At 41.1% G+C, this 22110-nt stretch overlaps 1 protein-coding gene across 4 annotated transcripts in view; it reads left to right on the top strand.

Annotated features, from left to right (window-relative positions):
• Positions 1-20853, top strand: part of Kiaa1328 (KIAA1328 ortholog) — a 290739-nt gene extending 269886 nt beyond the window's left edge. For all 4 annotated transcript variants that reach the window (XM_045135154.1, XM_045135153.1, XM_045135155.1 and 1 more), the window contains one exon: positions 19626-20853. In XM_045135154.1, the coding sequence (XP_044991089.1) occupies positions 19626-19836 (211 nt within the window). In that variant the 3' untranslated portion in view covers positions 19837-20853. The remainder of the gene's footprint in view (positions 1-19625) is intronic.
• The last annotated feature ends 1257 nt before the right edge of the window (positions 20854-22110 follow it).

Genomic DNA, 22110 nt, shown 5'->3' with positions numbered 1-22110 from the left:
TCTTTACCGCTGAGTAGAACTCCATTGAATAAATGTGCCACATCTTCATTATCCACTAATCAGTTGAGGGACATCTAGGCTGGTTCCATTTCCCAGCTATTATAAATTGAGCAGCAATAAACATGGTTGAGCACGTACTTCTAAGGAAATGAGATGAGTCCCTAGAATATATGCCTAGGAGTGCTATAGCTGGGTCATATGGTAGATCAATCTTTAGCTGTTTTAGGAACCTCCACACTGATTTCCACAATGGCTGGACCAGATTGCATTCCCACCAGCAGTGTAGAAGGGTTCCTCTCTTTCCACATCCCTGCCAACATTTATGATCATTTGTTTTCATGATGGTGGCCAATCTGACAGGAGTGAGATGGAATCTCAATGTAGTTTTAATCTGCATTTCCCTGATGACTAGTGACGTAGAACTTTTTTTAGATGCTTATATGCCATTCGTATTTCTTCCTTTAAGAATGCTCTATTTAGCTGCATAGCCCATTGTTTGATTGGCTTGTTTGATTCCTTATTATTTAACTTTTTGAGTTCTTTGTATATCCTAGATATTAATCCTCTATCAGGTATATAGCTGGCAAAGATTTTTTCCCATTCTGTAGGTTGCCTCTTTGCTTTTTTCACTGTGTCCTTTGCAGTACAAAATCTTTGTAATTTCATGAGGTCCCAGTGATTAATCTGTGGTTTTATTGCCTGAGCAATTGGGGTTGTATTCAGAACAGGGATACATTTCATTGTGGCAGAGATGTCATAACAGGAGCAGCAAGCTGGCTAGTCACATTGCATCCATAGTCAGGAGGAAGAGGTTGAATAGAAAGTGGGACCAGACTGTAAAACCTCAAGACTCACCCCCAGTGACCCACTTCCTAAAATGGCTCCATATCCTAAAGTTTCTACAACTTTCCCAAACATTTTCACCACCAGCTGGGGACCAAGTGTTCAAACACATGAGCCTATAGGGCACTTTTTTTTTTGGATATGAAAATTTATTTTTAATAAGACAGTGTTGCAAATTATGGTCAACCAACATCTTTTCACCAAATACTTCAAGCATAAAAAATGAGAATCTTTACAAAAATATACAGACACACCACAAATTGGTAGCTGCCCATAACATTAAACAAACTAGACTCTTAAGACTGGCTTCTCAACAGCATATCATTTTAATTATAACCATTGCTATAGGGCAATTTTCACATTCAAACTACAACATAATGTTAACATGTATCTGTACTGTCATGAGTTGTCTCTTCTATTCTAATTAGAGGTGGATGGGGAATTAAATTTTTAGCTAGATGATAGTTAAGATTTAGTGTTGTGTCCTGCTTCTAGGGTTTCTCTAGTTGAAGTTGCTGATGATAGATTTTTATGCTCATATCATGCTAACACTATCTACATACTGCATATATCAACAAATATTTTAACATTGAGTATATTTCCTTTAAGGCCTTTTTTCACTTTATGTACTTGTATTTTATTTCAGTAGTTTCTTATTGGGCATTGTGGCTCATACCTATAATCCCAGAGCTTGGTAGATTGAGCCAGAAGAATTACCATGAGTTTAAAGTCAGCCTGAGATTCCTACTTCCAAGCCAGCCTGAGATTCTGAGTGAAACCCTTTCTTGTGGAGAAACGTGGGGAAAAGTCCTCTCTTCCTTTCCCTCCCCTAGTCCTTTTTTGTGAATGTTTATGCTTTATCATCATTTTATGCTGAGGATTGAGTCCATAACTTCATTCACTGTGCTAATTAAATTCTCTTCCACTGAGCTAAGCTATATCAACCCCTAGATATATGGTTTTCTACATTGTGAAATATCTGGAAGGTAGAACAACTGATCTTTCTGTGTTTGCTAGTCCATGACTAAGTAAGGAAAAAGTTGGGGCTGGGGAGTTGGATACAATCAATAAAATGGCCTGGATGAACCTGTTATCAGGGTTGTCTGGTGGCATGAGAATATATGTTTCTTTCTCAGATTATCATAGGAATACTACGGTATGATAGCACTTTTAATTGTATCTATATAGAACCTAATCTGAAGGAGAAACTGCTGCTATAAAATGAATACTATAATGTCCTCTACCTCTGTTTTTGAAATGACAAAAGTGGGTATTAAAACTAACTCAAACAATTAGAATGAACTTCTTTTAAAGCTTTTATTAACATATATTAATTATGCATAATAATAGGGTTTCATTATGACATTATCATACATGTATATAATGTATTTTGATCATATCCTCTCAATTATGCTCTCATTTTCCCGCTACTCATCCCCTTCTTCTAAACTAGTCTCCCTAAAAGAAAGTAATTCCATAGAATCTTCTGGTACCCACCCATCTTGCCAGTGCTGTTCTGCTTTGTTTCTGGAAGCAGACATGGCTCTGGCAGGTCACACCACTTCACCCTAAGCCATTGCACTTAAGCTAAGAAAGAATAGTATTCTGCCCTCATTTCAACACACCAAAATAATCTCAGGCTTTAATCTCAACATATATAGTTATTCATTCTTTTTTCCCCTTTCCTTCCATTTATCATTGATTTAGACCCAAACAAGGGTTGTCAGGTTCAATTATTATGATGACCCAATGCCAACTATGATGAGCCTGGAGACCTGGGCCTCCCATATGTCTTTGTCAGATTCAGTCTCTCTTACTGACACTTCTTGTGTCTCAATAACAAATCCGTTGGGCTTTTCCTCGTCATTCAGTTTTCTGAATCCTTCCAACATGGAATAGGTAGTGGGGTTTTCCTGGATTGCTTCTTTCTCCTACCTCTTCCTGCCAGAGCCACTGAAGGATGCCCCACTGGCTTCCAGTCAGGAGCCCCATCCACATCTGCTTTCTCCTATAGCAGCAATCAGAGCTGTTGCTTTCCCCTTCTTGACTCCCTTGCCTTTCCTGCCTCTCTATTAAGTTCTAATGTTTCTGATGGTGAAGCTTACTAGAGGAAACTGAGGTAGCAAACCAGGTGAGGTTTCTTGCACTGTTTCCTCCCTTCTTCCTCCTTCGTTCCTTCCTTCTTTTCTTCCACTCCCTTCCTGTCTGCCTCCTCCTTGACTTAAGACATTTTATACATGTGAGTTTAAACTCCTTTTTCCACGTATTATATTGTCATCATGCTTGTACTCATGGAAATTGCCAGCTTGACAAGTCATACTTTAGAATCCTTTTAGGCAGGCCTGTGCTATTATTTTCTCCCATAATAAAGTCACATGAGAGTAACATTAGGGCATTCTGAACACATCTTTCATGGTGGCCTGAGTCAGTCAGAGGCATTTGCTGGAAGAGCATCCTGCTCAAGAGGGAGCCAGCCCTGCCTAGCTGTACTCCCCCCTCCACCCCCCCCGTTGCTTCACTTTGTGTTTAATGAAAGGTTATGCTGATGCATACCTGTTAATGACTTGACCCAGTCCTGGGATGCTCCTGCATCTCTCATTGTCATCTGATGGACCATGTGGGGTCTTGAGCTAACCCCAAACATGTAACTAAGTACAAAATAGCAAGTGTCTGAGTTTATCATCCTCACCAACCACCCATTTAAATAATAGCTCTTCTAGAACTGTCTATGTATAATAAAATCTATCTTTCAAGAAATGCTCTGGGGGTGGAGAGATGGCTTAGCAGTTAAGGTGCTTGCCTGTAAAACTTAAGGACCCAGGTTCAATTCCCTAGTACCCACATAAGGCAGATGCTCAAGGTGGTGTATGCATCTGGAGTTCATTTGCAGTAGAGTTCTTAGTGCCCATTCTTTCCCTCGAATAAATAAATAAATAAATATTTTTAAAAAGAAAATTACTGATAAATTATCTGTTAGAGAACAAGTTTCCCTAATGTGTAGCATAAAATATACTGACTACATATCCCTGTGTACCCTGAACTTACTTAAATTCATGCTGACTAATATACAGAAAGCCAGAATCATCTCAGCCTGGTAATTCATGGGCACGCCTTTGTCGTCTTGTTGTCTCTGTCTTCTGGAGCCTCCAGCTAACGTTCTTTGATGCCATGCTGCCCAACTGTGCTTGTCTGTCACTACCACTACCACGGAATAGCTATAAAACTCACTTGTTTTGCAGCCTTTTGGGCCATACTAAATTAGGCATTTTTATGTGTGTATGTGTTTGCAGTAGTGTTTGGTGAGTGTGTATATAGTGTATGCACATACACATGAAGATCTGTGTTCCTCATGCACATGCATGTGTAGGCCAAGGCAGTATGTCAAATGTTCTCTAGCACTCTTGCTTGTTGTTTCCTGACCCTGAAACTGCCTCATGCTCCAGAGATTCTACCCATCTCCCTGTCTGTATCTCAGGACTTGAGTTAAAGGTATGTAAGCCATACTCAGCTTTAGATATGGGTGTTGGGGATCAGCTCAGGCAATCTTGTGTTCTGTCAGTCATGGTGCTTGAGAAGTAAGTGCTCTTATCCACTGAGCCAATTCCCCAGCCCCTAAATTAGACTTTAAATTCATAATTAATGGGAAACTACACTTTCTATTAAACGGTCATCATATAAGATCACAATTCCATACAATGAAGAAGATGCTGGAAAATAAGATATGTCAAATTTTCCGGTACCTGCACAGAAATAATGTTTTAAAATATGTATATCACTTCTATATATACCAGGAACAAAAGAATTCTGAAATTTTTATGAAAACTCCAAAAAAAAAAAAACAGCAAAAAGGAGCCAAGCGTGATGGCACACACCTTTAATCCCAGCACTCAGAAGGCAGAGGTAGGAAGATCACCGTGAGTTTGAGGCCACCCTGAGACTACATAGTGAATTCCAGGTCAGCCTGGGCTAGAGTGAAACCCTACCTCAAAAAAACAAACAAACAAACAAAAAAAAACAGCAAAACGTCACAAGTACAGCATTTTTTTAAACTTACATTAATTATTGAAGAAGATGAGGTAGCTTTCAGGCTCTTTTTTGTGAGGAGTAATAATATATATGAAGACTTAACTCAGGACTGACAGCCAAAAGAGGAAAGTATCCAGGTCTGTCCTCTATATTCCAAAATCCGTTTTTAAAAAACCCCTATAAGGATCAGCATAATGTATGATTCTTCACATTAATGGGATAAAGTAAGAGTATCATTTCATATCTCTTTAGGCCAGATCTTCTGAACTGGCTTGGTGTAGGGTTAGTGTTGTTACAGACATTGAATCACTTTTAGGCATTTTATTTTATTTTTTCCTAGCCCAGGAGTCTCCATAAAAAGGCAGTGCTTCTGCTTGTCTTTAGTTCATATCTTCATGTCATTTCCCTGGATGAAATGCTGTAAACTGCACAGATCACAGAAGGAGACCATGAAGGTTCTCACTTGAGAGACATGAAAATGAACTATGCTTTTAAATAATTATTCTCTTTTTAAGATGAGCAAATTCATATGGATATTTAGTAAAAATACCCCCACACACATGCACACACACCAACCTCCCAGCCAACTAACTGACCACCTTGGTGTGACCACCATCAGCTTCCTCTGTGACATTTCAAAATAATTATGAATGTATGGTCTCTGCTATGTATATGAACACATTCAGTATAAAATTCCCTCATTCTTTTTGATTGTTCTGTGATGCTCCATTGTGTACACCCATAATGCAGTTAACTAGTGAGGGTGTTTAGGGTTAATTTTGCCTTACACTTGTAGGAGATACCATCCATCATGGTGGAGAAGGCAGGGCACAGGAACATGAGGCAGCTGGTCACATATCTACAGTCAGGAAGCGGAGAGTGCTGAATGTGCATGTAGCTCACTGTCTCCTTTTTATGGGATAGTATTACCCAGTTAAGGTGTTCTTCCCCCTTTAATTAATTCAATCTAGAAACTTCTCAGAGACATGCCCAAAGATTTGTCTTCTGGGTAATTCTGAATCTCATCAAGTTATTAATTGGGATTAACAATCACAAAGTCATTTCCACTGTTCTGTGATTGCATACAATGCTGCAATGAATAGTCATGAACATAATATTCATATATGTAGTTAAGGATATATAGGTTAAATCCCATGAGATGGAATTGTAAGTCACAGATAAGTTCATTTAAATTTTGTGTAACTTAGAGCTAGGTAGGGGGCACAGCAGTTAAAAATGCTGGCTCTATAAATCTGCATCCTGAGTTTGATTCCCAAGTACCTCCATAAAGTCAGACACAAAATGACAGCCTTGTGTACAGTTTAAATGCATCTACATCAGTGGGAGGCAGAGCCAGAAAAATCCAGAAGCTAGACTGGTCTAGCAAATGGCAAAACAACAAAAGAAATCCTGTCTCAAAATAAGGTAGAAGGAGAGGATTGATGACTTGAAGTTGTCCTTTGACCTCCACGCTTATGCCGTGGCACACACATGCCCATACATGCACACAGTGTTTCAAGAGAGGTCATACAACTTAGGTCCCCTGTGTCATATTTAAAAATACCTATTTTTCACTCCTTCAAAGAAGCACGAGATTCCTAATATCCACATAAAAATCCAGTGTAGGGGCTGGAGAGATCACATAGCAGTTAAGGTATTTGCCTGTGAAGCCTAAGGACCCAGGTTTGAATCCCCAGTACTAAAGTAAGCTAGATGCACAAGGTGGTACATGCATCTGGAGTTTGTTTGCAGAAGCCCTGGGACACTCAGGTTTTGTTTTTTTTTTTTCCTCTCTGTCCCTCTTTCTCTCTATCTCTCTCAAATAAATAAATAAATATTTTTTAATCCAGTGTAATCCCAGCACTAGGGAGGTGGAGACAGGAGGATGCATAAGGAATACTGACTAGTTAGTCAAGATGAATTGGTAAATTCCAGGTTCTGTGAGGGAGGGGTTTATAATCAAAATAAATCATGTATGTGTGTAAATTTCCAATTAAAAAATCTTAAGGGGCTAGAGAGATGGCTAAGTAACTTAGGCGCTTGCCTACAAAACCTAAGAACCCAGGTATTATTCCCAATACCCACGTAAGCCAGATGTACAAGGTGGTGCATGCATCTCGAACTCATTTGTGGTGGCTAGAGGCCCTGCCATGCCCATTCTCTGTGTGTGTGTTTGTGTGTGCCTCAAATTAACTAATTAATTAATTTAAAACAAGAAAACACTTGGGCTGGAGAGATGGCTCAGCAGTTAAGGTGCTTGCCTGCAAAGCCTAAGGACTCAGGTTCTATATTCCCAGTGCCCACGTAAGCCAGATGCACAAGGTGCTGCATCTGGAGTATGTTTGCAGTGGCTGGTGGCCTGGCGCACCTATTCTCCCTTTCTCTCCCCCCTGTCTCTCTCTCTCTCTCATATAAATAAATAAATAAATGAAAAAGCTTAAGGCTGGGCATGATGGCACACACCTTTAATAGCGTTGGAGAGGCAGAGGTAAGAGGATTGCTGTGAGTGCAAGGAAGCCTGGGACTACAGAATGAGTCCCAGGTCAGCCTGTGCTAGAGTGAACCCCTACCTCGAAAAAAACAAACAAAAGCTTAAAATGAAAAGGAGTTCGAGAAGGGAATTCTTAAAGGAAGTGCTTCTTTCTAAGCAAACTGCTCTCAGATCAACACTGATGACCAAACACTAGAACACTAGAACAGGATTGCTAACTACAAAATTTAGCTAGGTTTCAGCTCTATACCACATGTAGTTAATAGATCATCTAAAGAGCCTTTACTCAGTTACAGTTTTCCTTTCTTTTTTAAAATATATTTTATTTTTTGGCAAGAGGGAGACAGAGAGGAAGAGGCAAAGAGAGAGAGAGAGAATGGGCATGCCTGGGCTACTGCAAGCAAACTCCAGACGCATGTGCCACCTTGTGCATCTGGCTTACGTGGGTACTGGGGCAAACCTGCTCCTTCGGCCTCACAGGCAAGTGCCTTAGCTACTAAGCTATCTCTCTAGCCCATTTCCTATCTTTTTTAATAGTATTCATTTGTCTTAGTAACTGAGTTATTTGTCAAAATTGTATACGTTCTGGTTCATGGCTGATTATATCCTTGAAATGTCATTTAGTCTTGTCTCTGAACTTTGTATTTTCTGTAAATTGACAGTTAGATTTGGAGGCTTGATTAGGTGAAAGTGTAATTGCTTTGTGGCAAGAATCTTTCCTAGATGATGTCATTTCCTTCTGTTATTATGTATCTGGAAGAAAGTAATTATTGGTTGTCCTACCATTAGTGATTTTAAGATGAATCCTGATGTATCATAAAGGCCCCCATCAGTCTTTCACTTTATGGTTTTGGCAGACATTGATGGTTGTTGGCTGGATTAGGGGCTGCATAATGATGTGGGATTGTTTTGCTTTGTTTTGATTGTATTTGATTACATATATTAGCTATAATTTCTTTCTTTTTTTAATTTTTATTAGCATTTTCCATGATTATAAAAAAATCCCATGTTAATTCCCCCCCACACACACACTTTCTCCTCATATTACCTCCCCATCACAATCATTGTACTTACATACATACAATATCAACCTATTAAGTACCCTCCTCCCTTCCTTTCTCTTCCCTTTATGTCTCCTTTTTAGCTTACTGGCCTCTGCTACTAAGTATTTTCATTCTCACACAGATGCCCAGTCATCTGTAGCTAGGATCCACATATGAGAGAGAACATGTGGCGCTTGGCTTTCGGGGCCTGGGTTACCTCACTTAGTATAATCCTTTCCAGGTCCATCCATTTTTATGCAAATTTCATAACTTCATTTTTCTTTATATTAGCTATAATTTCTAAGGAAAACTTTATGAAGAGATGTTTTTTAAAACATGTTTTAATGTTTGAACGCTGATGGTAATGATTCAGCTGAGAGAAAAGGTGATATGGATGAGCATAGAGATGATCAAATGATGAAAGGCCTCCAGGTATCAGGAGACAGGCCTCAGAGTGAATGAGGAAGGGGCAGTTTGTTAAGAGAGTCCACATGTCCACTTCTCCATTGTAAAAGAAGAGAAGAAAGAGGCTATAGATAATGAGAACATTACAGATTTGATAGTATGCAAATTCTGTCATTCACTGTGGCTTATATTTAATAAATATGTATCAACATGATGTAGTGTTGGGGCTAGAGAGATGGCTTAGCAGTTAAGGTATTTGTCTGTGAAGCCTAATGACCCCAGATCAATTCCCCAGTACCCACATAAGCCAGATGCACAAGGTGGCACATGCATCTGGAGTTTGTTTGCAGTAGCTGGGGGGCCCTGATGTGCCCATTCTCTCTATCTCTCTATCTGCCTTCCTCTCTCTCTCTCTCTCTCTCTCTCTCTCTCTCTCTCTCTTTCTGTGTGTGTGTGTGTGTGTGTGTGTGTGTGTGTGTGTGTGTGTGAAATAAATAAAATACTTTAAAAAAAGATTATGGAGTGGAGGTAGGGAAGCTAGGGGAGGAAATTGGAGAGTATAAGCTTGAATTATATTTAATGAGAACTTTTCAAAGATAATTCTTGAGATTTCTGTAATCCCTAGCCTCTACTATTATTTGTTTCTTTTTAGAACTCTTGTCTTTCAAAGGGATTCCTTAAAAAGCCTCTAATCTCTCGGGTGGAAAGAGAAGTCAAGAATATGGTCAATTGGATTTTCTTTCTCTATCCTTTTCTGGAACCTACCCTTAAATCCTAAAAAGAAGTATTATCTTATCACTTTGGCATGCTGGGCACCTAACGTGTCTGTTCCCCTTCCCTCCCCTCCCCTTCCCTCTTCTTCTTTGGAGGCTGTACTGTGGTGATCACTCTGGAGGAGCAACTTGGTGTCATGTTTCTGTTCATTATCTGTCAAGCAAACATCTGCAATGATTCCAGTGTTTCATATGTGGCTAATGTGTGTACAGCTGATACCTCAGTCATCCTTGTTAGTAATGCTGGATGCTGATCTAGATTTCACTCATATCCATGGAACTAAACTTGATTATTCATCACTGAGCTCTCTGTCAGTCCACAAATATCTTATTTCTCCCTAAGCAACTGTAAGTGTGGCTTGTTGTATCAGTAGCAAGCATCTTTCTTCCTCTAACTTTGATATGGGTATTCTGGGGCATGTATTGGATTCTGGAACCTCCAGTATACAATCCTAAACCTGTATCCAAATGCTCTGTAAGCCTAAAGCAAGATAATTAACAAGGTTGAACACCTCCAGTGGCAGTCTTTAAGAATACAAAGCAGGGGCTGGAGAGATGGCTTAGCGGTTAAGCGCTTGCCTTTGAAGCCTAAGGACCCCGGTTCGAGGCTCGGTTCCCCAGGTCCCACGTTAGCCAGATGCACAAGGGGGCGCACGCGTCTGGAGTTTGTTTGCAGAGGCTGGAAGCCCTGGTGCGCCTATTCTCTCTCTCTCCCTCTATCTGTCTTTCTCTCTGTGTCTGACGCTCTCAAATAAATAAAAATTAAAAAAAAAAAAAAGAATACAAAGCAGGACTGGAAGGATGAGTTAGCAGTTAAGGTGTTTGCAAAGCCAAAGGACCCAGGTTTGATTCCCCAAGACCCATGTTAGCCACATGCAAAAGGGGTGCACACATCTGGAGTTCATTTGCAATGGCTGGAGGCTCTGGCCCACCCATTCATTTTCTCTCTCCCTCTCTTTCTCCAATAATAAAAATAAAATAAAAGAATTCAAAGCACTTTCTAAAACCTTGTTCTTAAAGCATACCATTGAAATTTAGATAAAGACCCTTGGGTAATAGGGACTAGATCATCCACTCACCTGAAGCAACTAAAAATAAAATGCAAGCAACTGTTTTCAGAAATTGTGTGTCAAACATACAAGGCAGTTAACCCTAAATGATAAACAAATGAGGTAACCCCATAATGGCATTTCTGAACCACTGCTCAGGAATCTCAGTAGAGCCAAATCTCAGATCTAAGGCAGTCAAGATGGTAGTGTTCATCAGGCACAGTGCTGAAAAGGAAAGCAGTCCACAAAGAGGGCTCTTGAAAGCTGTAGAGTATCTCAAGTTGCTCACAGACATGACCATGGGAGGAGCAGTGACAGTCAATCTTAAAAGAGACAAATTAGGGAATGACAAGATGGCTCAGTGGTTAAGACATTTGTCTGGAGTTTGTTTGCAGTGGCTAGATGCCCTGGCATGCTCATTCATTCTCTCTCTGTCTGTCTCTCACTTCTTTCTCTTTCTCTTTCTGCAAATACATAAATAAATAAAGTGTATTTTAGAAATTTTTTTTAAATTTTTTATGTATTTATTTGAGAGCGACAGACACAGAGAGAAAGACAGATAGAGGGGGAGAGAGAGAATGGGCGCGCCAGGGCTTCCAGCCTCTGCAAACGAACTCCAGACGCGTGCGCCCCCTTTTGCATCTGGCTAACGTGGGACCTGGGGAACCGAGCCTGGAACCGGGGTCCTTAGGCTTCACAGGCAAGCGCTTAACCGCTAAGCCATCTCTCCAGCCCGTATTTTAGAAAATTTTTGAAGAGGCAAATTATTTAAGTGTTTTCTTTTAGTCTTGATGACATGACTGGTATGAGAAAGTTCAGTGGAAGTCAGTGCCAGTGATGGGAAGATTGTCCTCTGTAGTTAGTTTACATGGAATAACTATAGACAATAATATTTCCAGGCTGGGGAGATGGTTCAGTGATTAAAGATGCTTGCTTGCAAAGCTTGTCATCCCAGGTTCAGTTCCCAGTACACACAAAGCACAAGGTGGCCCATGCATCTGAGGTTTGTTTGCAATAGCAAGAGGCCCTGGTGCTTCCCTATTCTCTCTCTTTATCTCCTCTCTCCCCCTCTCTCATAAATAAATAAAATATTTAAAATTTTTTAAACTTTTGTGTTGACAACGTCCATGAATATAATCAATATACCAAGATCTTAATCCCTTCTCACCACCCTTCCTTTTTCTCCTCCCAAATCTTCACTCCATTGAAATCCTATAGTGGAATCTGCTAAAATGAATTAGAACTAGTGGCAGTAAAATTATGTTTAAAGGAGAAAAACAAATTTACAGAGTTTGTGAGTATAAAGTTTCTGCACTTATGATTGCCTTTATGTTCATAGTAGCTACTTTGAGGAAGAACATTTAAATATATTATATGTGACATTCAGTTGTTACCATCAGTTCCATGAGCTGTGTGTAAGGCTAACACTGAGATTACATTGACTGCTCCCCAGAGCACAGAATAGCCTGGAGAAGTCACTTCTGTTGCATACCTGGCAATGTTTAATAAGATTATTTAATAGTTCCCCTGCAGATTAAAAGGCAAACAATGCTTACAAGTAAACATGGACTGCAATAGTCTTTTTCAGTGACAACTAGTCTTGAGTGAATCATAAGAAATATCATGCTGCTTGATACGCCTCCCATGCTGTTAGAAGTTTATGGGCTCCCATGTAACGATTGGCATCCTGGTCCATTCTCTAACCTTCCTGCAAGAGGCCCTGATTTGGCACAGTTTTCACTCTAGCATATACACATCTTAAGAAATGCTCAGAACAGGTCAACAGAGTCACCCTGTGGTAAGCAGAAAGCACAAGGCAGAAAGGTGCTGAGCCAGACTTTCAGTTCTGTTTGCATACCACATTTGGCCCAGCTACAAGCAGTGTTTTGCATTGTGCTCACAGGTCTTCTCTGATGCTGCCTGCTGAGTGAGGGTGACATACTTAGAGAAGATAAGCATCCTCTAAATGCCATCAAAGCCTGATGCCAGCCTACTTAGACTTAGAGAAGATGTTGTAAGTTCTCTAAATGCCATTGAAGACTGATGCCAGCCAAATTAAATACCTTGCATAAGTTGCTTCTGGTCAGGTGTTTTGTGTTAGCAATAAGAAAGTACCTGAGACATTGTCCCTTATCCCTGGAGACATGGACTGGTCCTAGAGAAATGGTTCACATCCTGATACTTACAGACTGCTCATCTGCTGCTGGCAGAGCTGGGAAGTGACATGGACCTTCTAAAAATAATCTGGCAGGTTTTTAAAGGTTTGCAATAGAATGACAAAGCCAGGCATGGTGGCACATACTGTCATCCCAGTGCTAGGGAGGCTGAGACAGGAGAATTATAAGCTTGAGAATAACACAGTGTGTTAAAGGCCACCCTGGGCTACATTATACTGAAATATTATCTCAAAAACTCAAAACAAAAGGAAAAATATTTGGGTGTGGTGGCACACGCCTTTAATCCCAGCACTCAAGAGGCAGAGGTAGGAGGATCATCATGAGTTCAAGGCCACCCTGAGACTACATAATGAATTCCAAGTCAGCCTGGGCTAGAGTGAGACTCTACCTCAAAAAAACAAAAAAACAAAAAAAAAAGAGTAAAAATATAAGTGAATTTAAAAAAATGTTACTTTGTGGTTTAGAATTCCACCCTAGATGTCACTGCAGGAGAATGGAAAACATGTTTCCATATGTAGTGGTTTGATTGTGAATGTATGTTCCCCTATATCCTCAGGTATTTTTTAACTTTAATATTTGTTCTTATTTTGCCATGAAATTAGATTACTTCAGATATGAAAATCTCCTCTTAGCAGTTCTTCCCATTATTTTGCTAAAAGATTATTTATGGTCAATGTTTGGTCATTATTTAGTAAGTCTGTTTTATGCTACAACATAGACATAGTCAAGGGCATACAATTTAACACCAATCTTAAATAGATTTGTTCAAGCATATAACTCCTGGATGCAGGTAATTAAGGTTAAGCTTCCTGTTTGAGTCTTCAGCATTGGGCTAAAGCAGGTGTCACTAGGGTGGCTCTGAATTCCAGCCCAAAGGTGAGGAGAGAGCAGTGTGGGCTTGTCAGTCTGTGCTGGCTGCTTGTTGCTGTTGGCTCGTTGCAGTTGTTTCTCTCTGCTTGGACTTACGTAAGGAAGCAGCCTCTTCCGCTATTGACAGCATTTCCCCTGGACTCTGTAAGCTGAAACAAATTCCTTCCTCCCATAAACAGTGTCTGGTTGGATGTTTGTCTCAGGAACATGGAGCTACTGACTATACCACCATACAAGAATGTGTTTTAAGAACTTCCATAGCATCATTGTGTGCAATATCCAAAAGGGAGAAGCACACTAATATGTGACAAGCAGATACAATGTATCTATACTATAGAATATTATTTGGTGACAAAAAGGAATGAAGTACTGTATATGGTACAGTAAATTAAACCTTAAAAACATAATGCTGAGTGAAAGAAGCTAGTCACAAAAGACCTTATGTTATATGATTTCATTTCTCTACAGTGTCCAAGCAAATCTTTGGAGACATGCTAGTATAGTGGTTGTCTGGGGCCAGTGCTTGTCTCTAGGGTGGGGCTGGCTGTTAACTGGCCATTGGATATCTTCTTAGGGGCAGTGAAAGTATTCTAAAAGTAGATGGTGGTGCTAGCCTTATCCCTGTGGATAAACTCCACAGTGCTGAGCCCATATTGTAAACAGATATACTTGCCCTATGTTTGTTTTACTTAGGCGAGACCATTCAGAGTTCTTAAAGGACTAAACAGTTACTTTGGCTGCATCAGACATACTGTGCAAAATAAGAAACTACGAAAGTCTGTGGGATCCAGCAACATGGAAATCACTGGTGAATTTAGTAATTTCAATTTTACTCAACTAGTAGAAGGTTGAAACCAGATTGGAATAAATTATATATGGCTTGATTATGGGAAAAGAACACCCAGGTGTTCCTGGTTTTCCAGTAAGCAAGAAAATAAATGATAAAGGTCCCAGAGTAGATAATCAAAACCAAAGCACCCCTAAGAAACTCAAAGGTAGTAATTGCCCTTGTCTAAGAGAATTCCTTCCATTGATGTAAAAGAAAGAATAAATGCTAAAAGACAATTTTTCTTTGATGGCCTCTGTTTTGTCTGAAGTGGGAAGCCAGGCCATGTGTTAAGGGTAAATACTGCAAGGGGAAACAAGACAAGCAAATGCTAATTAAAGAAAATGCAGTGGCTTTCTCAAAAACTGCCTAGCACTCACTTAAAGTGAATCACCCAACCAGAACTCACAAACAAGATAGACGTTTGGATTCATCCAGTATTAGAATCTGTGCTAGGCTTTGGGACAGAAATCAAAAAGACAATGTTGCAGTTACCTTGTCATTGCTGCCACAAAGCACCCTACCAGAAACAGCTTGAGGAAGGAAAGGCTTTATTTCAGCTCTCAGATGCCAGTGGAAGCTTCATCATGATGGTGAACACTGGCTCACTTCATATATCCATAGCAAAGAGACAACAGCCAGCACCAGCAAGCATGAGCTGTCTCTGAACATTTTTAGGGTAGAAACTCTGTATGGACACATCATGTATTACCACGATGTGTCCATACAAAGTGTACCATCATTCCCTTCCTCCAAGCCCCCATCCCATTGAGGGCCTTCCATAGTGGGATTGCTGGTATTCATCGTGGAGCTGTGGATTATGTGTTATGAGAGCAGTAGTCAGTCAATGTCAGGGGTGGGAAATGCCTCTGGATATTTCCTGCCATCCTCTTTGGCAAAATCCCCTGAGCCTTGGTGGGTGTGTTTTAATTCTACTTTAGTGTTGAGCTCTCATCAGCTTCTGGATTTCTGCTTGGTTTGTTTTATTATCCTCGGGGTCTGTTTCTATCACCCTGGTACAGCTTGTTAGGCTTGCCATGGAAGCAGTGCTCTTGCTCATCTCACCAATTCCTCTGCAGTTTTACCTGCTCCCTAGCTGATATGCAAGGGCTGGCTCATCTCCTGATAGGAAGCCAGCTATCTTTTCTTTTTGATAGATTTGGGTTGTCCTCCATTCTTGCTGCCTTCTATAAAAGAAACAGATTCTCCAGTGGAGTGTGAGATCAGCATAGGCTACAGAGGATAAGCATAGTTAATTTAGAGAGGTTTTGATAAGTATAGCCTCTCTTTTGGCCAAAGACTATTGAGAGCTTCTCGTTGGAGTCCATAATCCTGGTATCCATAGAATTCTGACTTGGTTCCCAGTTCCAGCTATAGGTTCCTTTCCACTGAGCAAATCTCTTGGCCAATCAGAGAGCCATTGGTTACCCATCTAGGCTGGATGCTACTGTTGCACAGGTGTGTTCATCTTGTCAAGCTGGTTGCTTTTGTATAGCATTATCCTCTGCTTACAGACAATGTTGTTGGCCTTTTCCCCTAGAACCTTAAGTAGCGCTTTCTAGCAATATTCCAGTTAACGATCTGGGAACTGGCTCAGGAAGCATATTTTTAAGAGCATAATTAATATGGTAGACTCTGAGCTGGGCATGGTGGTACACACCTTTAATCCCAGTACTCGGGAGGCAGAGGTAGGAGCTGTGAGTTCGAGGCTACCCTGAGACTACGTAGTGAATTCCAGGTCAGCCTGGGCTAGAGCAATACCCTACCTCAAAAAACCAAAATAAAATAAAATTAAATAAATAAAAGGCAGACCCTGAAATTAAGTAGGAGAAAGAGTTCAGAAGAAAGTACGTTCCACCAGGACAGGGAGTTTGACTATGTTGTCCACCACTCCCACTTCTTTCCCATATTTAAAATAAGAGCTGTTTGAATTAATTATTTAATGAGTAACAGATTCTAGAATTGAACTACGAGAAACGCTCACTAGGAAAGTCTCTGGGTTGAGAGAAGGCCAAAGGACTAAGAAGTCATTGTTGTTTTTGTATCATTTGGGGGATTTGATATTAGTGGAGTGATGATAAGAGTTGAGGTTGGAGGCAAAGACTGTGTATTATTTATTAATTTTCTGAGAATGAGAGAGCAGGCACATCATGGAATAAAGAAAAGAAGTCAAAGATCACAGAACAGAGAACAGGGGGTAAATGGTAAACTGAGATGACAGTGGTCAAAGGCGATAATGAAAGCAGTGATGGGCCTATAACAGTACCTTAGTCCTGAATTCATGAATACACACAGTATGTTGAACTTTAAAAAGTTCTACTCAGTGATTGTGGGGAATGACTGACTTTAGGAAAGAGCTGTTTCTGTTAAAGCTAGAAGGTAGAGATAATATTCTTCAATGCAATCAACAAACTAGAGCAGACTGTTTCATGAGACAAAAACTCCAGAAAGACTGAGTGAGGGGAAGGGATAAAAGTAAAGGAGAGAAATGACAGAACATAATGGAAAACTATAATGCTGCTGGTGTATGGTGTACTGGGGTTAGCAGTATCATTTGGGCATTTGCTTAAGGAATTAGAGATATAATTCATTTAACAGCAGGAGATTTTTGGGCTAACCTAAGTGCTCTTCAATAGGGGATTGAAGACTAGATAAATTTTAAAGCTGTCTAAGAAGGAAAGTGTTTAAACTTAAGCCATGAAACCATTCATTCATTTCAACAAATATTTAGTATCTTATGCAAGATACCATTATTTGCCAATAAAGAGGGCAGCAATAAATAAAACAATGACCCTACCCTCATGAGGTCTCCTTATTATTGAGGGAGACAAATAATAAATTATGTATTTATAGGTATATGTGCATGTTTTAAATAAAAATAAAGCAGTGAAGTGGTAGTGACTATGGAGGCAGTAACCTTCTTTGAGAAGGTAGCATGTAAACAAAAGCAGCCATGGGGGTAGAGAATGCAAAACATTTGGAAGAACACCCCAATACCAGGAGCACCACTTGCCAGGGCTCAGAGGTAGCAGCCAAGGATAACAGCAAGTTTCTAACCTGAGCAACTAGACAGATGGGGAGAAGTAAAAATTTACATTAAAAAAGGGAATTCAAGCCAAGCGTGGTAGTGCACACCTTTAATGCCAGCATTTGAAAGACAGATGTAGGAGGATCACCTTGAGTTCAAGACCAGCCTGAGACTACAATTCCAAGTCAGCCAGGACTAGAGTGAGACCCTACATCGTAAAAAAAGAGGGGCAGTTCAGCTGGGTGTGGTGGAACACGACTTTAACCTCAGCATTTTGGAGGCAGAGGTACGAGAATCACTGTGGGTTAGAGGCCAGCCTGAGAGTACCTAATGAGTTCCAGGTCAGCCTGAGCTAGAGTGAGACCCTACCTCAAAAGAACAAAATGGGAGGGGGGCAGATTTTAGTTTAAATAGTTTGAGCTGCCTATTATACATCTGAGAAAAGAGGTAGTTACCTCCTACCTTTGCCTCCCAATTAGGTAGCAGTTGAGTATGTGAGTCTGGAACTCAGGGGCAAGTTTGATACCTGTTTGTCAGGCATTGATATATATAGATGCTAACATAGATCATGAGAGTGGATAGAATTGCCTTAGAGGTGGGAACAGTCCATCATTTAAAAGGAGTGTAGGTGAGATGGAAGGAAAGTCAGGGGAGGTCTTAAGAAATCACAGAAGAATGAAAGGGGAGGATGAGCTCTGACACCATGCCTATAGAGTGCATGGAGCCAAATCAAATCAGCAGAGAGTACCTCCTCTCCACATGGGTTTTGTGCCAGTGCCCTGCTAGCTCAGGGACAAACAACTGGACGGTGAACTCCAGTGAAACACTATTAATGCCATACCAGCTCAGTCTAGGATGGGACTTCCAGAGTGGAGCATATAGCTTTTTGCATATCACTTCCTCATGATGAAGGTCAGCCTGTGTAAGTAGGAATTCAAGGGTACAGGCTTGTGAGGTCCAGAAGCATCAAAGTTTAATGTGGCTAAAGCATAGTCCGGGATATTTCAGAGATTGCATTATATGGGTTCAGATAAGTGGCTTGTCCCTTTGCATTAGTCAAATACCAAATAGTGACAAGTCAGACCAAGCTGATCATCCTCATAGTCTCTATCACATGCTTCCTCAGCAAAATGAAACACACCCTGATAAAGACAGTATCCCCCACCATATGGAACACAAAGCCTCATGGGGATTCATTATTTGTTTCATGGCAGCATAGTTCTTATGTTAAATTGAATGATTCTCATGCTTTGCTGTTTAAATATTACTTGTTGCTTTATTTTAGATTTTTTAAAATTTTTATTTATTTGAGAGAGCCTCTGCAAATGGACTACAGACACATGTGCCACCTTGTATATCTGGCCTGTTTGGGTCCTGGAGAATTGAACCTGGGTCCTTTGCTTTGCAGACAAGCCCCTTAGCTGCTAAGCCATGCCTCCAACTGACTGAAGAAACTAAAAGCATTCTAGTCTGCAGGGGTCAAGGAACTTTAGCTTAGACTACTTGATTCTGATACTCACAATCTAGGACTCCAATTCAAATTTTGGACCTTAGCTTCCTTGCCTATAAAACTAGGAAATCACTCCCAACTTATTTGCTCAGTAGGTAAGTGTTACTAGTGCTTGCCAACAGCGTCCCTCTTCCTGGAAAGACATGACTGGTTCTGGAACTGAGAAACATGGAGAAGTAATGTATCACTTCTTGGCTGTGGAGAACCTGTGTATAGTTCTTCAGCCTGTGTCCTGAAAAGCTATAAAGAAGCCCGCATATTGCAAGTGATGGAGACACTGTCCACCCAGTTTGGTTTGCATGGAGTTACTGTTATCTGGCTGCTATTCTCACTCTACAATCTGTTTTCATAAGTTAGAAGGGACTGCTAGGGTCAGCACAAGAGAAGAACGTACACACAATAGCAGTGACCTTGTTCTCGAAGGCCCTCTGGGTTTTCTTTCCCTAAAATCCTCCCAGGGTGGCTTCCTACCTACCCATTCTGGGATCTACAATCTAACTCTTGCTCTGGACTGCCCACATTTGGGGGCCTCTGGCTCATTGCATTCTAATGCCCAATCCTTTTCTTTCTGGGCTATTTTACAGGTATGAGACATCTCTGTTGGATTTGGTTCAATCTCTGAGTCCCAACTCTGCTCCTAGACCTCAGTCCCTTCCCTGCAGAGCAGCTGGGGCCTGGAATCACAGCGTTCTCCGGCCCAGCCCTCAGAAATCAATCTGGAAGAAGATGGGGACACGTAGGAGCCCTGAAGATCTGGAGGAGAATCAGATTCTGGAAGATATATTTTTCATTTGACTCTGAAACTCCATAGGAAGTATGTGGATTCCTTCACATACTGATGTAGAATGTTAAATTGCTTGATTGCAAAGTAATCGAGTTTCTCCTTTTATGGGACCTATCTAGCTAGCCTCCTATTATGTATTTGAATATAGAGCTCATTCTAACAAACCAGGGTGGGTGTGGTCACATGTTGTAAGAGGTGGGCTTGGGGATTGTGTAACTTTTCTGTGTCAACAGAAATTGGAAACTTGCAATACTTTGTACATGACAGACACCATTGCATATTTGGTGTCATCTTAGGAGTGCTTCCTCTCATCTTCTGCTGGAAAAGCTTGGTTCTCTTCACACAAGGAGAACCTTCCCCTAGACAGTCTTCCAGATATGAAAGTGGTCATTCCAGACAGGCTTTTCCCTTCTTCACCCTGTGCTCCCATGACCTCAATCTCTGAGTGAAGTTGAGTTGGTGTCCTTGCCATCACCAGCAATACTGGCAACATGGTGCAGGTTACTCATGGCAGTCATCAGCCTGATGGTTGCCCAGCCCATAACTAAAGGCCTAGAAGGCTGGAGGGAAGGCCTGCAGGATGATGACTGCTGGGAAATGTGGTGAGGGCGAGCCTGCTCATGGCCCACCAGTGCCCACGTAGTCCCAGTCTGTCTCTTCAGGCTGAGCCTGGGCTGCCACTTCTACCCAGCCTTCCTTCACATGGGCATGTTTTGTTCTCGGGGGCCTCCAAATGTCATTTTAAACTGAGATAAATATAAGGGTAGGACTAACTAGTTATAGTCATTTCCTTGGAAAGTTTAAAATTCATGACATAAACCGGGGGTGGTGGCACACGCCTTTAATCCCAGCACTCGTGAGGCAGAGGAAGGAGGATCACTGAGTTCGAGGCCACCCCTCTGAGACTACATGAATTCCAGGTCAGCCTGGGCCTGAGTGAGACCCTACCTCGAAAATCAAAAAAAAAAAAAAAAAAACATGGCAGATCCCAACTTCCTTTCCAGGTTCACTCCCTGAGAGAAATAAAATTATATCTGTCCCATTACAAAGTACCTTTGGGATATGCAACTTCCTCCAGCATGGCAGAAATGGGTGAACTGCAAACAGAGCCCACAGCCATTTTCTCAAAATTAGGTTTCCAAACCATCTCTTATTATTATTCCTAGTCCATGTGTACCTGACTTAGATCAGCCATGACTACAGTCACTTGTTATGCTCTCTAAAGTGAGAGAATCCAGAAGGAAGAGTCCCTTTAAGACACTTGTCTGCCTTTAGAATAGTCATAATATTCAGGTGTGGTGGCACACACCTTTAATCCCTGCACTCAGGAGGCAGAGGTACTAGGATCGCCATGAGTTCATGACCACCCTGATACTACAGAGAAAATTCCAGATCAGTCTAGGTTAGACCGAAACCCTACCTGGAAAAACCAAAAAAAAAAAAAAGAGAGAGAGAGAGAGAGAGAAAGAAAGAGCAAGAGCCAGGCTTGGTGGTGCATGCCTTTAATCCCAGCACTTGGGAGGCAGAGGTAGGAGAATTGCCGAGAGTTCGAGATTCCAGGTCAGCCTGGGCTAGAGTGAGGCCCTACCTTGGAAACCCAGTAAAAGGAAGAAGAAGAAAGAGTCATAATAGCCTAAAAGCAATAGGCTTTGTTGGGTCCATGCCAGTGAGTAAGGTATAAAGGCATTTCCACCTCCTGCAAATTGGCAACTTGGAAGAGGAAAGATGGATTTTCAACAGAGCATCAATGGGCACATTTCGTATAACACACTCCTCACTGGGTGCCTTTCTCTGCCCTGCAAACATTCTCTTGGTATTGATATGAGGCCAGTAGGATGTGAATCTCCATATAACCTAGTGTCTGCATTAGTAATTGAACAATATATGTTAACATTGAGTCCTTAATAGATTAGCTTTAGACGTACAGTTTTTATAGAGCTCATGCTTAACCAAGTGCAACCTAGCCCACTGGGGAAGGGGGTCAACCTGCCCTCCCCCACTAGTGCTCCCAGCAGTCCCTGATTAGGACTTTCTTGGCCAGACCTAGATGTCTCCTCAAAGTAAGACTGGTCACACAGTGAGGGTGCTGCAGGAAGAGCTACAACGCCACCCACATTTTAGCCCACCACCCAACAGTGTTAGCTGGAAAGAGACAGAGTATGTCCACCAAACTACCTTAGGTCAGTCAAAAGTACTTAGTTTAGAAAGCCAAGATTAGTCAAAGAAAAGCTTTTGTGGACATCACCTTTCAAGAGGCACACTTCTGTTTATCCAAACCTCATCCC

The sequence above is a fragment of the Jaculus jaculus genome, chromosome 15 (assembly GCF_020740685.1).
Source record: "Jaculus jaculus isolate mJacJac1 chromosome 15, mJacJac1.mat.Y.cur, whole genome shotgun sequence".
Lineage (NCBI taxonomy): Eukaryota > Metazoa > Chordata > Mammalia > Rodentia > Dipodidae > Jaculus > Jaculus jaculus.
This window is presented reverse-complemented; position numbering and strand designations above follow the sequence as displayed.